The sequence below is a fragment of the Anser brachyrhynchus genome (genome assembly GCF_964034855.1).
Source record: "Anser brachyrhynchus genome assembly, chromosome: 1".
Classification (NCBI taxonomy): Eukaryota; Metazoa; Chordata; class Aves; order Anseriformes; family Anatidae; genus Anser; species Anser brachyrhynchus.
Genome location: NC_137694.1, coordinates 87400934 through 87423167, shown reverse-complemented (window position 1 = coordinate 87423167; position 22234 = coordinate 87400934). Strand labels below are relative to the sequence as shown.

General features: G+C 39.4%; 1 protein-coding gene across 12 annotated transcripts in view; it reads left to right on the top strand.

Moving 5' to 3' along the window:
- The window catches only part of POU1F1 (POU class 1 homeobox 1), a 218667-nt gene that overhangs the window by 144473 nt on the left and 51960 nt on the right, over window positions 1-22234 (top strand). For 2 of the 12 annotated variants that reach the window (XM_080594246.1, XM_080594250.1), the window contains exon 1: window positions 17271-17459. The exons of 6 other annotated variants lie outside the window; for them this stretch is intronic. In XM_080594246.1, coding sequence (XP_080450372.1) covers window positions 17333-17459 — 127 coding nt within the window. In that variant the 5' untranslated portion in view covers window positions 17271-17332. Of the gene's footprint in view, window positions 1-17270; window positions 17460-22234 lie in introns of those variants that run through there. 4 more of the 12 variants (XM_080594251.1, XM_080594253.1, XM_080594249.1 and 1 more) reach the window with 2 other exon arrangements.

Below are 22234 nucleotides of genomic sequence, written 5' to 3'. Positions count from 1 at the left end.
ATAGTATTTTTTTTTTCTTCCTTTAATTACATCCCACATAGAAGAATATTACAAATACTTGTTGCTGAAGCTGGTCATGTTTTTAGCTTCTGGTGTTAAATAAGGATTAATTCTGAAGCTCTGTAGTATATCTTTTTTTAAATAAAGAAAGTGACAAGTTACTTTGCAGGTTTAGTTTCTAACAACAAATGTTACAAACTTCTCTGTGGTATTATTTTTGCTTGTAAAGGATGTCCTGGAAGGACATGACCTGAGGAGAAAAGAAAAAAAAAAAAAAAGAAAGCAACTGATATAGTGCTGAGCAAACAGCAGTCAGTATACCCCAACACTTTGAAGACTGCTAGCATGCTGAATACAACAGTGTCTTCCAGCTTGATATACCCATTTTAAACAAGATAAAGGCAAAAATAAACAAGCAAATCTTTCATGATGATGATGAATTTTGGAAAATAAAGAAACAGATGTAAATGGCCATTTACACTATGGCCTCATCGTTATGCATCTCTGCCTAAATTTTTATATATATATATATATATGTAGCTGAATGACATTCACTTGAGAGGAAATCATTACAGTATTGAAGTTGAATATTTAGGAAAATTAATGTGCATAACAGTGAAGGGAGTATATGTTTACTGCTTTTCTTGGTTTCCCCTTTTCTGTCCATGTTCTAAGTACTGGAAGGAGCATTTAATCTATAGAAAACAGCAAACGTGGACAGACTTAGACCTGCAGACTTGTAGGAAAGGAAATTTGGCATACTGAAGTTCAGAAGACAGCTCCTTTAAAAAAGCTTGAGAATATTTGAAGGGCTAGAAAAGTGTTTTCATACAAATACTGAACAAAGAAGTCAAGGTAAGTAAGATTGAAGGCTATAAGCAAAGCTGTAAAGAGAGAAAGAGAGAAAGAATTCATTATGAGGTGTGCAAAAATCTTACTGCTTACAACTCAAAAAAGACAAGAAACATTTCTGTTGACTTCCAGTGGTGTGAAACTATAGCAACTTTGGATCACAATACTGGGTGCGGGTGGTATTCATCTCTTCCACGTGCTGCCTTCTCGCTGTGGCGATGAGCAGAGGCCGAGGTAAAGAAAACAATTGGAGCTGAGCTGCCAAGAGCGTAGAGAGAGGCTCTTCAGCATCCTCCTCGTCTTATAGGGGTCTTGCTGCTAGGCTTATATTTTCCTATTCTTCATATAGACCTAGTGCATTTGCAACATTTCAAAGTCCAGCCTTACACTACTCCACATAAACTCCTCTCTAGCGAGTGCAGTACTTTTTGAAATTACCTTTTCAATCTTGCTGATATTTGTGAATATATAACCTCAAATTTATGTCTCATGTGATTAAGTTACATAGCTCAGGATATTGCTTACCCTACATTTTAACTATTCTCCCTTCTGCTGCTTCGTATGTAACTGAAAAAATAAATAAATAAATCCTTTTGACAGTTAAAGTCTCCTTAGCTTTTTCTGGAACAGATTTCTGTTTTCAGAGGGTAAAGAACAGATGCTGCTGTTGACTCGTGCTTTGAGCTCTGTTGGGAGAAAGAGAAGGGGTACTTTGGTGTTTCCCTAAAATGCTTTCAGAGTTCATTCCTTGAATTTTTTTTTTTCCTATTCCTAGCAGGTTTCAGTACCACAGACGAGTGCCATCCATGAGTTTTTTCTTGGTTTTCCTGTGTTTTCAGTATGTTGTTTGCTTATTAACAGCAATTAATCAATTATGAAAATAACCCAGGAAAAGGCAAGTGTCCTACTAGAAATCAATGAAGAAATTATTTTTTGTCTGTTTCTAAAAATAATCATGTGTAAATGTCTCCTTTCAGAGATAGTCCAACTGAAGGACAGACACCTGGCCAAAATCATTCCCACGTAGTACAAGTTCTAAAAACATGTCTCTGTAGTCATTAATTCATGTGGCCTCCCACTAAAGGCCACATGACTAAAGAAGGTGCTTAGGAAACTGAAACTTTGGCAGGGGTGTGGAACAAGAAAGCATAGATAGTAAATATTCTGCTTTTTTTCCATTGATATACTACTTGCATGTTCTGGAAGGATCTCTGAGTGCCTGTGGGATGGCCTACAAGCCTGTTTTACTCTTCTGGATCTGAGATTAGCACTGAGGATGCCAGCACTAATTGTGATGGGTTTTTGTTTGTGATCTGGATACCTGCCCATTAGGAAATGAATTGGAACAACTTGGTCTTTTAGGGATTAAGCTGAGGGAGAAAAACAATCTGTCGGTTTCAATCAATGCTTAATTCATATTTTTGCCCTTGTACAATAATTGATTTTCCAAAGTCCAGATTCTGAATTCATTGAGAATAACATCTGTGGATGTGAATGGGAGTTTTGCATGAGCAAAGGCTGTATTTCTGAATATCACAAACAGTGAAATGTGCGTGCAGCAGTGCAAGGTAATAAAATTTAAGAGGGCTGCTCCCAGAACGTTTTCGTGGAGAGAAAACGGTTTGCCAGAGACTTGACAGACTTGAGACTTCATGGGTCTATAAGATATCCTTTAAGGACAAAACTGTGTCTTGTACTTTATGCTTTTGCTTTTTTTTTTTTTTAACAAAAAATCTAGTTTATCTTTTGGAATACACCTGTTTTTGCAGGTTTGCCACAGTTTTTGCTTTTAGGTAAGAAATTTTTAGGCAGAAGTTTGAATATTCTATTATCTTTATTTGTCTCTTTGTCTCTGTTTGTTTGTTTTTTTCTTCTTTGCTTCTGTGTGTAAGAATGTGTGTTTGGGAAGAGAATTAATTTAGCAGGTGTTTCGCAGGTCACCTTCTGGTGTTTTATGAGCCACCAGCAGCCCATGAACTATGGGATGAAAAACAAATTAATGCACTGGGCTGGAGTCCTCTACCTGTTTTACCATGCAGAGCAGCAGGACAAAATTTTGACTTTATGTTCAAAAGTGGAGAGAAATAGGAAGAGAGATTTGGCTGACTGTATCTGTTAATATGCTATGAGCCCTGATTTCTTAGCTAGAGGGTAATGGCCAGCTCATTCCATGCACAACTAGAGGATTTGCTGCAGCAGCTGAGGTGTCTTGTGTATAGGCTTAGATGTCCACCAGCAGGTACAGGCACTGTTCTGCACATCATCAAGGCTGTTTTCCTATGCCTTGGGAAGCCTTTGATCCATAAGTAATGAGCACTGTTTTATAATTAAGTTCCCATTTCACAGATCAGGTTATTTGTTCATTAGAGTATTCATTTTCTTTCTTTCTTTAAAGCTTTCTGGATACTGATGAAACTGCCTGGAATTTTAAGAATTTTCCTCTTCATGAGCTGGTCACTTTGCTAATCACTAAGATTTGGAACACATTCATAGGTTTTTAGATATTCAGAGTCCCTGGTATTGCTAATACAATATGCACCTTTGCTATACTACCTGTCAAAATATATGCACATCAATGAATTTCACAGCGTTATTTTTCAGTGCTCAGAAGAGATCATGATTTCTCATCGTGAAGTAGGGAGATCAGGCAGGAAGGACATCACAGAATTAATGGCAGCAAAAGCAAAACAGACCATTAGGGAGAGGGTTAGGGTGAAATATACAAGGTTCAGGAGGTTTCAAGCCTAGGGAAAACCAGGGGATCAGTCTGGTAAATGTAGGATAAATGATCTTCCTTGTTAAAACCGTAATAAGCGTGTATTTCCCTACTTCTGAGCCCTTGTGATTCTCCTCCTCTGTGCACAGCAGTGTGTAACGCTTCCATGCTCCATAATTGCAAATAACAATCCATTTTACATGTAGTAGCTTCCAGTAGTGGAAGGAAAACTGATCAGACTTGCTTGAAAAAAATAGCTCTTTCTGCTATTCATGTTTTTTAAAATCATAAAGACAACAGGCTGGGTGAATAGTTCAAGGTGCAGAAGATTAGAAAGTTGTCACACACACTCACATATAGTGTAATCTCTTCTGATTATATTAAGTCAACCCTTGCTGCTCCTTTGTTTTATATTCTGGAAGTGAATCAGGAAGTTATGAGCTATTGTAAATCTATATGCAACTCCCTTCAACATCATTGTCTAGCTGAGATGGAATCAACTAGAGTAACAGTTTCTGGCATACAGAACTTTAGACTGATTAGGTCACTAAGAATAGCTGCTTAAAGTAGTCGTTTCTGTTTTTTGATATCTTTCCAAGTGGAAAAATACCTAAAACAATAACTTAGGTTAAGTATCAGTGACAGGAAAACAGATGGTATTAGTGTCGATGCAGTCATGAACAAGGAAAAGATTATGGAATAATGACGGAAAATGCAATAACAATTGAGATGGTCACAGGTTTATTAGCTCTTCTTTATGTGGGATTTCTGGGTGTTGTTGTTGCTGTTTTTTTTTTTTTTTTTTTTTTTTACAGTATATAAAACTGGTGTCAGTTCTGTCTGGTAAGGTATCATATAGGGTCTAATCATTTTCCTATGACTCTCAGACCTTTTAAGTATCTATAACTTAAACATACTTTGACAGGTTTTAGAGGTCAGCACTCAATATCACAAACAAATTGATTGAATCTAATGACCTAAAAATAATTTACATGAAAAAGTATTTAAGAACTGTCAAAAGGAAATTTCTATGTGAAGTTCAATACAAATGTGTACATTTTCTGGAGGAAAGTCTGTCATTATTAAAAGTAATTTAATTATTTCCCCTTTCCCTTGGAAAGATTCCCTACCCTCCAACACTCAGTTTTTATATCTCTGACTTAAAAGTCTGGACCCCATTGAATCTCAAGTTCTGGTTCAGGCCCTGAATAACTTTGCTTGCTTTTGAAGAACTTGGCGGAAAATTAACATCTTAATTATATCAATAAAACTAAAGATCATTCTTATTTTCTCTATCTATCACTAGACTAAAAAGCATCTTTAAAGTTCTGGTTATTTTCACACATGGAAAGGATTCAGTTGCTGAACTCCCTCCCCTCAGCACTCTATCTTGAGAATTTGCAGAGGAGGAAAGGGCCAGGAGTCAGCACCCACAAATGGTACTGCACCAGGGCCAGCCCTTCCCTATCAAGAAGACTCCTTTGGGCACCTTCTGCTGGTTTATTAGAAGTCTCTAGTTAATGGCCCATCCGTCTCAGATTTATCTTCCCAACCTCATTCCTATTCCAACTTTCTCTTTCGGCTGATCTATGAATCCTGGGAATTGTGTTTCTTGAGGATTATAGTAGATGCAAGGAGCCCTGTACCATACTCTCCATTTCTCCACCACATAAATGAACCCAAAGCTTGTTTTGTTGTTGTTTTTCCCCAGCCTCCTTCACAAAATAAGGTCAATCATGAGAGAATTCAATTGTTTGTAACTACCTACTGCTCTCCCTCTCCCTTTCTCTCTCCTTCCTGATCCATTTCTGCTTACGGTGTCTTTTTTGGAAGGGGAATGTTTTGTGTTTCTTCAAAAAACTCCCTCTACTTGTATAATTCACAAATTGACCACCTTTTTTCCAAAGCCACTTGAGACTTTTGAGCTTATGAGAGCCATCTTGCTATTTCTATTTAAAAATTTAAGATTTAGTGTTTTTTTTTCTTTTCCACTGAATGCTAGTGAAGACCACATATTTTAGGTTGTCATTTCCCTAGTAACAAAGAAAGCACACAAATTTTGTGCATAAAAGATTCATTCAAAAATGTTCTTGTTAAAAAAAAAATCACATCAGAAAAGAGCAGTCCAGCTCTAGCAGTAGTGAATGATGAAGTGTCTGTGAAGTACTATTTCAGAGCAGAAAATTTTGAAAAATTTTGAGGGTGCATTTCTTGATCATGGTAGATGATCTCATGTCAATCATGAGATAAGACCCATGCCCCACTCCTTCATATTTACTCCATGGAACTGTGTTGGTGCTGCTGCAATGGAACAGCCCCTTCTCAAGGACACTGGCAGAGAGGTGAATAGAGTTCAGAGGAGGTCCTTGTCGAGCTCCAAGCAGATGGCTAGGAGGCAGTTGCAGAAGCCACTCTGCCATTCAGTGTAACCTGTGACTCAATGGTGTCATTTTAAAGAAACATCTAGGGTAATGTATTTTCTAAACCCTAACAGGCAGCATTTTGTGTTAGGAGAAAGGGCTTTGGGAAGTATTGGTAACAAAATCTGAGTGTCCATTATACTTGAACTTATATTTATATTTTCAAAGTTGTATTTTTTAAGAAGGGGAAAATTAGAGGATTCAGAGAACTCAGAACTATTTCCAGGCTCTCCAAAATTAGAGGGAGCCTACTGCCACTGTAGGTTTCATGGTTTGATGCCAATCCATTAAAATAGTTTTGTGATTCTGCACAAATGATTAGCTTTCTTCATCATTTGATATGAAACATCCTTTTTCCTGGCAGTGTATTTCTAACACAGAACAGTGGGATTTTAGACTTCTTGCTCCAGCCACTGTGATAAGAATCAAGCAGTAAAATCTCCTCTTTTTGCTTTGAAACTGTACTTTCTGTGTTCTATTGTATCAGTGTCAGATCTGTGCTCAAATACTTTGTCACCATTACCCATTTCTCCACCACAGACAGTCAAACAAAGAACTGGAAAATGGATCTGTTAACAGTACAGAGGTTTCCACTTATTTGTCAAGTCCTTCTTCATTCCTTACCATGAAAGTCATGATTGACTAAAACAGCTCCTTTTCCACAGGAAAGATAACAGAACATTTGCAATTCACCTGTGTATGTGGTAGGAGCAATTGAAAGAAGGTATGAGTGATCATAAGATGGTTCAGAACTGATGCGCGAGAGTGCTGATTCCTTTGAAGAGAGGGTCACAAAGGAAAATACTGTAGTCTTTTTTCCCCCTTCAAATTAGCATGTGCTAATCTTTGTTCCCTTCCAGTGCAGCAAGTATACAGAGGAGGGTAGGTAGAGGTGTGGAGGGTTTAGTCTGGTAACAGAATAGAGAATAGTGCTCAGCAGTTTTGAACATTAGTACTGGGCCTTAAATTAAGACATTGATGCAGCACAAATGTAATGATGTGGCACTGCAACTGTCAAAGTTTGGGATGAACACACCCTCATGCTCTCATGTGACGCTGGGTTGGGGGTGGCTGGTTCATTGCTTGTGCAGCCCATCAGTTTGGAAGCCCTGCTAGTGGTGTAGAGACCTTTGTGGACACAGTTAACTTTTGTTCGGTGTTTAAAGTTCTTTTTCTGCTATGGGTATGCAGAACAATCAGTGCTGGCCAAGGCTCGTTCATGTTCATAGCAGCTGTCCTACTGCTTTTAGACAGTGAAGAATTGCCCACCCTGCAAAACAGCACAATCTCTTTGCCCTCAACTCTTCAATATGTGAAGGCTTTTGAAATGATTCCCTGACACTTCCATGACTTGTATAATTCTAAAGCATTTGATTCCTTAAGTGCTCTTCTCACAAACAGATTATTCATAGTGGCAGCACATGAAATGACAGCATGTGTGGAAATCGGGTGGGGAGCCAGAGCCATATCTGCCAACAGGCATATGGAAGGTGCCACTGGTTATGGCTAAAAGTCCTGCTATAGTTTTCTAAAGGAGAAGCTACAAACGTACAACTCCCTAACAAACACATCTTCTACTGCCCTCTCCTGCTACCTTTCTAGGCAGAAAATGTGGAAGAAACCGCCATGTAACAGCTCCCATTCACCAACAAAACCTAAAAATGAAGCTAGAGTTAGCAGAAGTTTGGCTGAGCTGGCTGCACTGTGAACGGACTTAGAGATGCACACCGTCTAGGTGGAAGGTATAAACTGCATGAACAAATTTATCTCAGGAACTTCTACCCTGAAGTAATGATATTAGCACAATGGACAAGATGTTCAGTAACAAAAGCTGTGAATGTCCCTGAGTGCATAAGAGCTGGGACTAACTTGGACCGAATGTTTATAGACTGCTTAGATCATCTTAAAACAATCTTGCTAGTCACTGCTGTGATTAGAATAAATATTGGACTGAGAACTCAATGGACAAAGTTTTGTAACTGAGGTGCACTTAATTGAGATGGATTAAACTATTCCCACTGGTTTATCAGTTTATGTTCAATGAGATGGAAATGAATGTAGTTAGCTAAATATCACCAATAAAAATAATTTTCCTCTCAGTCAGCAGTATATTCTATTGAGAGAAATTATGACTTAGTTCTGCAAAACACCAAATAAATATAGCTTTGAGACCACTGATAATGCTTAAGACCTTGGAGGACTGAACCCTTTCTATTCAGAACATCCTGAATGGTTTAGAGTTTAGCTCGTGAGAAAATTCAGTTTTTACTGTCATTCTCTCACAATTTCTAACGTAACTATGTACGTGAGAAACTTCTATCAAAGGATTAAATTTAATACTTGAAGGTTAATTCTATCCGCTTTACTGAGATAGTCAATTTGATTTATTGCTCTTGGCTTATACAGAAAACAATTCTCACTAGAGTTAACTCATCGTCTCAGAAGGTGGTCGCATAATTAAACTGGATTTTTATTGCAATTAGGTACTCCATATAAAACATTAATTTTTTTCCCGTTTGCCGGGAATTGTTCATATTTTAAACTAGTGTATGGGATCAGTAAAGGTATTCTGGAGGGAAATGGCTTAAGAGGGGTGGAGTAGAGTTTTATTCCTCGGGGAATATGTCCTCTGCACATGGGCAGTCCAGGTTCTTTGACAGTCTGTCACACCAAAGTCTTAATATCAGTTCCCTTGACACCTCCTCCTCCTTCTCCCTCTGCTGAGAGGGTGCTTCCAGTGCACAGGTAAAATCCTGTTGTGCTACACATCTTCCATGGTATTATTACCCCTGCAAAAGCTAGGGTGATGAGTGGCTATTTGGACTTTTAGTAACCATGAGGAAAATTAGTAAAGAAAGGATCAGGGCCTACTGTGCTATGCACTGTGCATGTGGATGGATAGCTTCTTAGTGCACTATATCAGATTGCATGGAAGAGCTCTCAAGACTAATTAGGTAATCTGGGGAAAGGAGAAAAATCTCCACTTTCAAGAAGTGCCTCTGACTGAATAACTGAAATTATGGAAAACGAGCCTGTGCTAACTCAGGTATGTTGTAATCTGAAACAGTTTACCAACAGTACACTCTTATACCTTGAATAGCTTTCTGAAATGTTTATTCATGTCTCCCCAAAACAGTACTAGGTTCATCCTTTGTTTTGCTGTAAAAATGCATGTGGTGTTTTAATGTCTCCCTTTTCAACACTGCATCTCTTAAAACCTTACCTGAAGATGGTTATTTTTCTGGGAAGATGCAAAACATTTTATAGGCATGTGGCTGGGTTGCTTCTGAACTGGTGATGTTAATGGTGCAGAGCCATGTTAATGGCTCTGCAGAGCTGCAGGAGAGGGGAGGTTTCCCTGAGCAAATATAGCATATTTGCTATATACATACATATATATATATATATATAGAGAGAGAGTATGTATAAGCTTATGTCTGACCTGCTTGTCCTAGGTCTGCTTTATGACCAATGAGAGAGAAATGAGCACTTTGTGGTGCTTATCTGAAAAAAAAAAAAGAAAAAAAAAGTCTAAAATGAGTCAGGTAATTGGACCCTAAAGTCCAACTGTTGATTATGAAGAGGGTCTAAGGTGACAAGCTCAGCTACTGACATCTTCACTGGAAATGTCTAAAGTTAAGTGAAATCAATCCTATGCCTTCAGCCTTGGAAATAAATTGGAAATAAGTCCCCTTTTGACCAGAAACATCTTTTTTTTTTTTTTTTTTTTCATGTTCTTGACTCTTTGGACTTGGACAGCTAGGCTCTTTTATCTACTTCCTTCTGTACTGAAGCATGCACCCAAGATTAGCCAAAAGATTAAAACCAAGCAAGCCCTGATAACAGTGTCTTTCCACTGACTTCTCTGGGCATTGGATCTTTCCCATACTGTTTTTATTTATTTATTTATTTATTTATTTATTTATTCATAGGAGGTTGTGTGGTTTTGTTTGCTTGTTTTGAACAAATGAATTCTCTCAGGTCCTGGAAATATTTTGGAATGAAATGGATTCGAGGATGATGATTTTACTTCTGTTTTCAGTGGGCCTTAGCATAACTCTAGCCTGTCCTGGAGGCTGGGGACCAAGTAGCATCAGATGGTTTTGGGTGCAGCCAAAACAATGTCTGCTGAAGTTCAGATTTGTGTCTGACGTTCAAGACTCTGAGATCTGGATGAATCTGCTATGTTCCTGTGGATTGCCAGGTCTCTAATGGGCTGAGATCACACTGCACCTGCTCTGTGCTCAGCTGCTTTTATTTTGTAGTCAGACCTGGGAAAATACATATCACTGAGAGAGAACTTTAGATGTACAAACAGATGTGCACACATGCAGATGTTTAAGCCTTTTTTCACTGAGAAACTAAGCTAAAAACTAGTTGTTATTGTGTGCTCTCTTTTTTCTCTCTCTAGGAGGAAAATCAGGAAAAAAAAAAGGCAAAAGCGTGATAAATGTAATCACAGGGGAGATGACACAGTGTTGTGCCTGTTTCTTAAACGTGACCGGGTGGCGTGTGTCCCTGGAGCATTGTGCAGTTTTGCTGGCTGGCTGTTTGGGGTTGCCACCTGCTGGTAAAAATAGTGCATGGCTTGTTTTTTCTTCCTGGAAGAAGACAAAACTGCAAATGAGCTGCAAGAGTACGTTTTGTTGATGTTTTAATTAATTTATTTATTCCTTACTGAATATTTTCATTTTTTTCTCAGAAATTTGTTTTGAGTGTCGTTATAGTGATTGTGTATGACAGATAAAATAATTTAGTGCTCTATGGTTTTTTTGCAGATTATGTAAATCTCCAAATATTCAAAGAGCTGTGTTTAAGTTATTATGTAAATTTCCAGTGGCTGGTTCTCATTTCTTGCAGGTTCACTACTGTAACAAAGAGGTTTTCAAAGCAGAATATAAGGCCTGAATTTTGCATCCCTGTTAAAACTCGAGGATTTCTGATTGCCTACAACAGTTTTGGAGAGCTCATCTTGAAATACCTTGGAAAAAAAAAAGCCCCCCCCCCCCCCCCCCCCCAAAAAAAAAAGATATGGCTAGAGTTAAGCCAGTATGCATAAACAGTATATATTTTGCAGTCTTCATTTCATCCAAAGAAGATGCCATTCTTTTTATTTTTTATTTTTTATTATTTTTTATTATTTTTTTAATAAACCACACTCCTGAGCGTGATATCAGGAGGTCAGAGCTGTGGATTTCATCCTGGAATCAAGTGCAACCACCTAACAGCCAATGTTGTTTCTCTCTCGAGCTCAAACACACTGATTATGGTGATCTGCAAGCTGTCATACTGATGGCAGTGCTGCAGTAACAGTCTTTGCCCAGGGAGGTGCGAATACCTCACGGGAGATGCTGCTCCCGTGCTGTACAGCTCCGTGCTGCCTGCTGCCAGTCACCACTGACCCGCTGGTTGGAGCAGCTCAGCTCTGGGACGCCAGAGCCCTGGGAAGGGGGTGGTGGAGCTTGGTGGCACTTTGCTAGCCCCACTAGTGGGCGGGGGGGACACTGAGGATCATGTTGCTTTTTAAGTGATTACCTGTAACTCCCAGATTAGTGTTGCCAGCCTTTTTCAGGAACTAATTTCGTTGTCTTCTGCATAACATGTACTTTTGCACAGTACAACAATTATCAGCTATCTCCTGGATATTAATAATTTAAAACCCCATGCAGCAGGTGCTGTTTGTTGCTTAAGCAGAGATCTGATAGCGAGCTGGGGAGGTTTGAGACCTCCTGTGGCAACCACAGGGACAGGAAGACTGTTCACACCACTCATGTAAGGACCTACAGGAAGGGCTGGAAGGGGACTTGCCATTGCAGGGTGGTTTTAGGGAAGGCCGTAAAGTCTATGATGCTTGGTCCCGCTCTGCACTGCCCTATGTGCCTGTCATTTGCCCCTAATAGTGGAAAAAAAAAAAAACATCAGCTAGATTCAGCTGGTTTCGTATGGGCTCATGGGTACAGTTCTCCAAAGGGACTCATGGGATGTGATTTAGTGATGGAACTAATAGGTCAGGTTGATGGTTGAACTTAATGATCTTTTCCAAAAGGTTTTTTCCAAATTAGATGATTCTATGAAGGCTTTAAACTAAAAGAGGGTAGGTTTAGATTAATAAAAAGAAAAAAATCTTTACTCAGAGGGTGGTGAGGCACTGGCACAGGTTGCCCAGAGAAGCTGTGGATGCCCCATCCCTGGAGGTGTTCAAGGCCAGGCTGGATGGGGCTTTGGGCAACCTGGTCTGGTGGGAGGCGTCCCTGCTCATGGCAGGGGATTGGAACTGGGTGATCTTTAAGGTCCCTTCCAATCCAAACCATTCTGTGGTTCTATTCTAGGATTCTCTGTATGGATTCAGGGAGAGGAGGGGCATGGGGTTCCTGCTGCGTAATTTTTGGGGTTCTCCCTCCAGTATGGGAAAGGACTGTTTCTCACCTCTCTTTCAATATCCCCTGTGGAGTTGTGTGGAGGACTGGAGTCAGGCAGCTGACTCCTTGGCCTTCAGCTATATTTCTTTCAAAGCATTATAATAAATATCTATTCCCTTCCCTGATGAAAAAATCAGTTGAGTTATAGCCAGAGTTGCCAGTTGTTAAGGCTGCCCAGCCCTTTGTCTGATGTTTGTATGGTGTTTGTAGTTATTTATAGCTGTCAGGCTTTGACCGTTCAGAATGAAATTTTTCATGCTTAGTGGGAGTCTCAGATGAATTTTTATTGACAGTTTCACCAATTCCACTTTTCAAAAGAGAAGAGAAAAGGAATGTGCTTGGCTTGTGTTTCAAACAAATAAAAACCCCTCTCTTGCATTGCTTCTCTTTTGTCCCCATGCTTAAAAATTGGAATTTAGATTTTCTTCTGTCAAAGTGAGATTTTTTTAACAGCTCTTTAAAAATACGCCTGTACTTGGCCAGTGAAGCAGCCTTGAAAAACCACAATTTGCTCCATAAAAGCAAAAAATGTCTGGAGGTTAAGAGGATGCAATAATAAATCTTCATGAATCTTCCCTCTTAAAGAAGCGGAGGAGAGTGGAACAGTGACGATGAGCCAGAGATTTGGAGATAAATATGAGATAAGGACAGATGAGTGAAGGCAGGACAAAAAGGGAACAAACATACAAAGAATTACCAGGACTGGAGACTGTACGTGTTTATGGCACTAAAGCCTTATTCATGCTGGGTGTATTTTGAAAAGGTTAGGTGAAAGTATCCTTAATTTTGAGATATCTGCCTTTTTGAGTGTTTGACTTTGTAGATACTGTGTGCCTAATCTGGAGTAGATAATCATTTTGAGTTGCTTGTAACCTGGAGGTCTATAGTAGTAGAAGCTGACCAATTAATCTGTCAGAAAAGTTACTCCAAAGGTGTATTTTTCTCAAATATTTTTGCTCTTTTAGACATTTACATATTTTCTGTTGTTTCCTTTGCCTCTCCTCTCAGAAGGAATTCCTCTTTTGAGTATTCAGATATGAACAAAACAGTCAATACCACAAAGATTACCTGTCTGCCCAGCAAAGCAGGCGGGTATACGTGAGGAGCTGCTCACAGGATGGGGCACAGCCCCAGCAGAGCTGGAGGCCAGAGGCTGTATGCTAACACGGCTGCATTGTACTGTAGTAGCACCTATCACAGCAACTGGTGCTCCAGCAGGAACCATGGTCCCCTTATGCTTCCCGCTCCTTTGCAGCCAAGGAACGTGTGCAGCTACAAAATGCTTCGTGTCTGGCACAGGGCATTGAGTCAGGGTAGATACTGAGTATGTGCTTTGATCTAGGAGGAGGGGGGATTGAAAGGAAGGGGTAAGGAAGGCCTTGCTGCTGGCCATGAGAGAATGTTATGCGCTCGCACCTGTATTTTAAGGGTCCATGGGGAGGCAAATCTCTGTCTCCATCATTGAATGCCAATGAGGTACCTTTGAAAGCAGTCTAAATAGCTACCTCTGAAAGCCTAAAGCTTGCCAAGATTACACCTTAGTGCCCCCCTAAGACCTGTAGCTTGCCAGTAAAATACAGTCATCATCAGGCTTCGGTCCCAGGCCTCTAAGCTCTGAATATAAATGGCCCACTTTTAAAGGCTACAGTGCAGTGAATGAGACTGCTGAGACCAGAAAGGTGATGCTCTCAGCAGCTTGCTCATGGCTCCAGGGTTGCCCTTGGAGCATATTAGATCTGCTACTGATTTCTTAGCTTTCCAAGCAAATAAATTGCTCCAGGCATATGCGTTACATATGCCCCTGGGTCAATAGGTAGTAGTACAGCCATACGTGTTTTATCTTTCTTAAATAACAATTCAGATGAATTTAAAATCAAAGTTTGTCACCCTAGGATCAGAAATAGGAACATAAGGAGAGAGACCATACTTTACTTGGTATGGATGACAAAGCCCACAGTAGTGAGTGGCATCACACAAGAGCAGCAGGGGCATGTTTTAGCCTTGCTCGCTACTGATGTGACTTAATGCTCATCACTTCTGTCAGCAGTGAAGCACAAATCAGGAGCTACTACTGGATAAGCAGGAGAACCTGAGCTACATCAACAAGCCTCCTTTCTTGTGCCTGTAGTTTGTAGCTCTATTTTCTAAGATGTCTATGGATCTATATATTACGAGAAAGGAGGATTAAGACATTTATGTACATGCTGTTTCAGTGGGGGACGCTGTGTAAAGCAAGAGGCCAAGACTTTGGGTGATCCAAGTTAAAATTTCTGACTGCCACTTGTTGTTTTGTCAATCCTGACCTAAATTCTGTAGAGAAGCTTGCAACAACTCTGGGATACCATTTCCTCCAAGTGTGGGGTCAGTAGGTTCTGGCAAGGTGAAAAAGCTTCTGCCTGAGGAATTAAGCTGAAATAAAATTACAATGAGACCAGCCTGTAATTAAATTTTATGGTATCTGATTGAGTTTAAGTACTCCAATTTTGCCTAATTATTTTATCCGTGGTTATTCTAAAATTAAAAGAATGAAGTTGCAAATGTACAACTAAAATCTTTGTGATGCATTTTTTTCTGGTCCACTGTTAAAAACAAACAAACAAACAAATTACCTAAATGAAGCCTACATAGAAGGGAACATTAAATTTTCTATGAGGGGTTAATGTATGCACTGCTTTAATTTGGATATGGGTATAAAATGCCACCTGAAATGAAGAAACCTTGCTTTTAATTTTTGATGTGCCAAAGACTCAAGCCAATGCTATGAAAAATACACAATATAGAGATCAGGGTGTGTGTGCGCACGCGTGCATGTGCACACGAGTACACAGCTTCTCATAATTGGGTTCTTTGTAATATCCAATTCATTTTTATGCTAATTTTTCCATAGAAAAGATTCAGTGTGTTGTAAAATTTGGCATTCAAGGCACACTGAATGCTGCCAGCTACTTCTTTGCATGAAAGACAGATTTCAACTCAGTTTTATTGTGCCTTTATTATTCAATATCCAAGGAAAAAAATAATCAGGCATTTTATTTTTTTTTAATGCTTCATTTTTCTTCATTTAGCCCTGATTTCCAAGCTTTTTCCTAGGTATTTCATGTGAATGTTTATCTGTTGCACATGTCCACTTATTTATACCCTCTATAGAGGTGGTCTTGGTAGTGTAGTATCTGAGCATCTCCCTTATAAAATCAGGTCCACGGTGAGAGCCAAGAATGCTACCATAATTATTATGAGAATAGTAGACTTCACAGAATCACAGAATCGTCTAGGTTGGAAGAGACCTACAAGATCACCTAGTCCAACCTCTGACCTAACACTAACAAGTCCTCCACTAAACCATATCACTAAGTTCAACATCTAAACGTCTCTTAAAGACCTCCAGGGATGGTGACTCAACCACTTCCCTGGGCAGCCCATTCCAATGCCTAACAACCCTTTCAGTAAAGAAATTCTTCCTAACATCCAACCTAAACCTTCCCTGGCACAACTTCAGCCCATTCCCCCTCCTCCTGTCACCAGGCATGTGGGAGAATAGACCAACCCCCACATCGCTACACCCTCCTTTAAGGTACCTAGAGAGAGCGATAAGGTCGCCCCTGAGCCTTCTTTTTTCCAGGCTGAACAATCCCAGCTCCTTCAGCCGCTCCTCGTAAGACTTGTTCTCCAGACCCCTCACGAGCTTCGTTGCCCTTCTCTGGACTCTCTCAAGCACCTCCATGTCCTTGTTGTAGCAAGGGGCCCAAAACTGAACACAGTACTCGAGGTGCAGCCTCACCAGAGCCGAGTACAGGGGGACAATCACCTCCCTAGACCTGCTGGCCACACTGCTTCTTATGCCAGCCAGGATGCTGTTGGCCTTCTTGGCCACCTGAGCACACTGCTGGCTCATATTCAGCCAACTATCAACCAATACTCCCAGGTCCTTCTCTGCCAGGCAGCTTTCCAACCACTCATCTCCCAGCCTGTAGCTCTGCTTGGGGTTGTTGTGCCCCAGATGCAGGACCCGGCACTTGGCCTTGTTGAACTTCATACAGTTGACCTCAGCCCATCGGTCCAGCCTATCCAGATCCTCCTGCAGAGCCTTCTTACCCTCGAGCAGATCGACACACGCACCTACTTTGGTGTCATCTGCAAACGTACAGAGGGTGCACTGGATCCCCTCGTCCAGATCATCGATAAAGATATTAAAGAGGACCGGCCCCAGTACTGAGCCCTGGGGGACTCCACTAGTGACCAGCCTCCAACTGGATTTGACTCCATTCACCCCAACTCTCTGGGCCTGGCTATCCAGCCAGTTTTTAACCCAAAGAAGCGTACGCCAGTCCAAGCCACGAGCAGCCAGTTTCTTGAGGAGAATGTTGTGGGAAACAGTGTCAAAAGCCTTACTGAAATCAAAGTAGACCACATCCACAGCTTTTCTCTCATCCACTAAGCGTGTCACTTTGACTTATTTTTTAACACGTGGCCTAGGGTAAAACCAAGGAAATCTTACTGTTTTGTTTACGTTTTTAAATCCAAGCACACATTAGAATGATATCTTGCCTACCTCTGGCTTTTACAGCAAATAGTTTTGTATTAGCATATGTCTCCTTTCTAATATCTTTCACTACAGGTGATACTTCTGAAGCAGCCATCACTGGATGCAATATTGTGCTGGTTTATATTATTTTTAGCCATTGAGCAAGTAGTGAAAATTGAATAAGCAGTCATTACCTAAGAATGATTATTTAAACCTAAGCTATTAATAAAATCCTCGGACAGGTGGAGGCACTTAGTAATATCAATTAGTTCTCTCTTGAGATATGAAGTATTCATTTTATAAATTTATTTATTCTCTATATAAAGTTTGTTGCCTCTTGAAAAATGGCTTGCTATTGAGAATACATCATGCTATTCATTTAGAAGAATATTCCGCAGATGACATGGACGTGCTTTCAACAGTTTGGGGAAAAAAGAACAAGTGGTTATGTTTTGCAAACATGAAGATGAGCCTGAGTGTTGGATTAAGAAAAAGATTAAGAGATGGCTTTGTGGAGATCTTCCGCTCAGGTACTGCATTTGCTGTGTGGAGACAATAGGTTATCATAGACATTACTAGCAATGCATCTTTTTTTTCTATAATGCCATATTTCTTAGTTGGCTTTCTCTGTTAAACTTTTGTGAACTCAAAGGTGATTTGTTTCCGGCTAGTATAAAACCGTCACTGAGAGTGACAGAATTTAATTGTAGGGACTTAATTCGTCATCCAGATTGCTCAATTGATGGTCTCTATGAAAACTGTATAGCAGAATAAGTAACAGGAACTGTGAATCACGTGAGGATGGGAATGTTAAAAATCAAATCTATTTTTTTCCCAGGCTTTTGGGAAGTCATCATGTGCTCAGTGCGCTGAGATAGAGATGAGAGATCTGATTTTGTGCTCTTCTCTCTCTCTGTTGGAGTGTGCAATGCAAACAGGAGGGCAGCTGCCTGCATGTGCTCTGGCAGGAGCAGTTGTGTAGATCATCAGCTTTTCTAAACAGCACCAGCTAGACTGGAAATGGAAAATTGGTATTTATTCAGATGGAATGAAGCCTCTCTCCTGTGGGGAAGGTAGCTATTTAGTCAGGCTGAGACAATCCAAAAGAAAGTTCTGGAAGAAATCAACTTGTTGTCAATAAAACTAGCATGAAATAGAAGTGGTGTTGTTATGATCAGCTAGTAAATGCCAACTGGCAAAAAAAAATGTGGTAGTATTCACTTTTACTACAGTTTTGTGACTGGGATGTACAAGGTTTTTTGTTATGTTCTTATTCTGAGGAAATAGTAATGCACTTCTCAAATTAACTTACAGTTAAATATGAAAAGGTTAGACTGTACCTAATTTATGAGGAATTGTGCTAAAACTGGCTATCTTTCAGACATTCCTTCTCCTTGTTTTATATACTGTTTTTTTTTTTGCTCAGTTTGTAGCTTTAAGTTTTACTGGATAAGAAAATGCTGGTGTCCTATGATGCAAGTGATTTTGCACTGTGTGATTGAGTCAACTAAGTGGGAGGGAGCTTAGAAAACGAAATTGTAGCCAATTCCAAGCTGGTGGGAAAGCAGGGTCTGAAAAGAGGTGGAAACAACAAAGAGAAGTAACAAGAGGACAGATTTTGTCAACCAAAGGGTTGTAGGAAGGTGCAGCCAAACAGGCTGCATTTTGCAGGGTAACATATTTCACATAGGTGTTTGTCTTGAGGTTTTGTTTTGGTGTGTAATGGATTGTGTTATGGAAAGTTCAGCAAAAGCTGCCTTTTCTGGTTTTGTTCTTCACTTCAAATATTGAAGTCCATAATTGTGGCTGTAAATATAATACATAGTGCACTGATGAGAATGCAGCACCATCATCAGCGTAGTCCTCAAGAGCTCGTTAAAAACAAAGACTCTGTTTCCAAACCTCCTTTCTGCGCTTGCTTCAACTTTGCTTCTGAAAATTTACATTTGTGCTGATCTGAACTAGTAAGGGTGAACAGTGAGGAGAATTCTGTTTGTGCTCTTACATGGTTCTTTCCTTTCCTTTTAAGTGATAAGTAGTTCTATTTATTTCTGTATATTCACACCCTTTGACCAGGTAGCACATGTAGAAAAGCCTACTATTTCCTTGTATGTGGTCCTTTTGGAGTATGCAGGCTGCACAGAATCTTCTGTATGACCAACGTGGTATTCAGCATCACACACAGTTGTTCTTGCAAGTTTATAGTACTTATAAATAATATTATTTGTGTTTCTTGGTGTTAAGTTACTGCAAGGATTGGGTTATGACTTTCAGGCAACACCTTCCTTATTTCCCCTCAGCTGCTGCAGTGTCATGACAAACAGTGTAAAAGATGTGGAACAGTGGTTAGGTTGTCCATCCTCTTCCTTCCCTACACCATCTTTGCTGTGCTGGGGAGGCTGCAACACTGAAAGGAAGAATTTCACTGTAATGAACTCCTTCCCCTCACGAGAAGGAGCACATGGAGAAAAATCATGTTTAAATTCTCTAGGCTGTATTGTTCTGTGTAATGTGGAAGTCCTCTCACCTAATGTATCTTTTATGAGAGCATCCTAATGGAGACTTCCTTAAAAGCCCAGCTCCCACAGCCACTGTTAAAGTCCCAAGATAGGCATGGCCGATGAAAGAAAGCAGCATCACTTGGGTGGAGTCTTACACTTCCTTTTAGGATTCTTACAAAACCTGGGGAATAACAGGCTGGGGAGTGCTTGACTGCTCTGAAGAGGAAGAAATACCCTTCCAAAGGGGGGGTCCTGTCTATGGCCCAAATATAGGGCTTCCATATATGGGAAGAAAGAATGGATTTCAAAGGTCTAGATACTGTTGAGCTAAACTTGGGCTTTCATTTGCCTGGAATGCTTCTCTATATGGAAGGAGAAGGGCTCCCCTTCCCACTTCCCCCACTCATGTACAGGCTTGAGTTATGATCGTTTCCTTTAACACCTGGAAAGTGGTATGGTATTTTATTTAAATATCTGCTTGTTCAGGCCAGCACACCTGCCAGTACAGTGAGAAGCCTCTCCCCATGTGTTACATGTGTCCGCTGTCAGATTAAAATGCAATTAAGTAATTTAAAAGGAAATTTCCAAGTCCTTTTGTGCCAACCTTCCAGCACAGTTTACATAAACAAAGTGCATGTATGGAGGGGCATTTTAAAAGGAAAGCTGGGTGCTACTTACCAGAACAGTGATTTTGTGAAAAGGCTGTAGGTGCAGTTCCAACCAGAAGCATTAAAATCCCATCAGGAGAAAAAAACACATTCAAACTCTTTCAAACAACAAGTAATTCTCGTAGCCTTAGGCCAATTGTTTATGACAATTAGTCTACCAACGTTGTCTGAGTTTAGTCGTGTTTGTTTTGGGAAGGTTCTCACTTTCCAACTTTTTCCTGAGCAGTAATTATAAAGAGGTGTGTATATGAAGAAGATCATTTTATTTCTCACCTTAAAAAATAAATAAATAAATAAATATATATCATCCTTCCTTTAATTCACATTCTAATTCATAATTGAAGGGAGAATATGGTCACTCCCCTGCCAGCTCATGTTGAGACTGAACCAGGCCAGCTCTTAGATGGTGGCTTCTGAACTTGGAAGCTGGACAATCATAGTCCTTTGCTCAAGGGTTCACCCTGGAAAACGCAAGTGGATTTTTTTTTAATATCAATGTGTTGGGACATCTCATGCTTTCCCCCATGGTGTGGGAATACATTTAAAAGCTACGTAGTTTTATAAGTGCAGCATTGATCAAAATATGCATTGACAGATCTGGCTGCTTTCCTGAGGTTTGCCACCAGTTTTGTATTCTCTTGGGTGAACTACTTAACACTTCAGTTTCCTCACCCATAAAGTGGAAGCAACACCTGTGGGGACAATGGCAAGGTCTTTAGATAAAAGAAGGTATTCAAAGGGTGGAGTAGTGCTATACCACGATGATTATTCTTTTACTGTGAAGGTACTCTTTTCACATTTAACACATGTTGGTAATGATTAATTGAGTTGTGTGGATTAAAATTTTAGTGGGAGTTATGGAATATGTTCCTAAAGAATAATGCATTTTAAATGTTATGTGAGATTTCAAAATTAAAACTTTGTCTCGTATTTCAAAGAATTTTAAATGACCTTCAGACAAAGCCAGTCAGTGGTTTGAATATCCTAATGAAATCACTTTGCTTGCAAGATGTTTTGTTTGGAAATGAAACTCAAAACTACTGACTGTGTTGAGCTGATGATGTTTGTCTGTCTAATACACTAATATTCATCAATGCAGTGTGTGCAGGCAAAGTTCAGACATGAATATAGATAACTAGGATTTTCTGGGAGCTCATATAATAATCTCTTTTAGGTATTGATCTTTGTAGCTACCTGATGACCTTTATTTTACACTGATATCGAAAGAAAGCAGCATTATTTTATCACTTGGCTCCATTAATACAGAAATAATTGAGTTCTCATCACTAACCATTTTAGCAAATTAGAAACTCCCATTTAGTACACACTTTGCTGGCTGTGCTTGTACTGAGTAGTGTTTCTGGAGTATTTTGAGACTGTTTACTGCTTAATGTACTGTTTGGTGATGATATCCAAATCTGACCCTAATATTTTGAAAGTATTTGAAAGTCCAGTTTTGCTTTTTTTGACTTACTTGTACCTGCCATTTTAATTAGACTGAACTTAGATGAATATGTTGTTTTTTTGTTTTTTTTTCAGGATGAAGCATGAACATTACAGTTATCTTGGTACAAAAGATCAAAATGTATTTGTGTAAACTGTGAGTTCAAATATTAAGGTTGTTAAAAAAAAAAATAAAAGGGAGTAACCTCGAAAGATTTGAATTAAAATAAAAATCCACAAACTTCACTTTTACTTTGATCTTGTGTTTTTACTACTGTAAGTCTTACTAAGTAACATTGCAATCCTATAAGTTATTACAAATTTGAATTAACCCCAAAAGAATTAATATCTTCCATTACAGTTTGTCTGGAAAGCTTTCCTCCCATAGGAAAGCTATAAGCTTATTGCCTCCATATAAGCTATGTGTACATTATACTGCAAGTATAATACTGCAGATTAAAAAAGTCTATGAATATATTATCTAAAGCAACCTCAGATAATTTTATAAAAACATTAGCTGACGTATTTATGGAAGATTTTCAAAGGCACCCATAGCACTAGATGAGACCTTTAATATAATAGTTTCTGAAACTCTGAATAACTTTTCTTTAAAGCTGAAACTTTCCACATAAACACATTGATTTCATTATGGACAATAACTGAAATAAAGCAGTTTGTTTTATTCCAAAATTG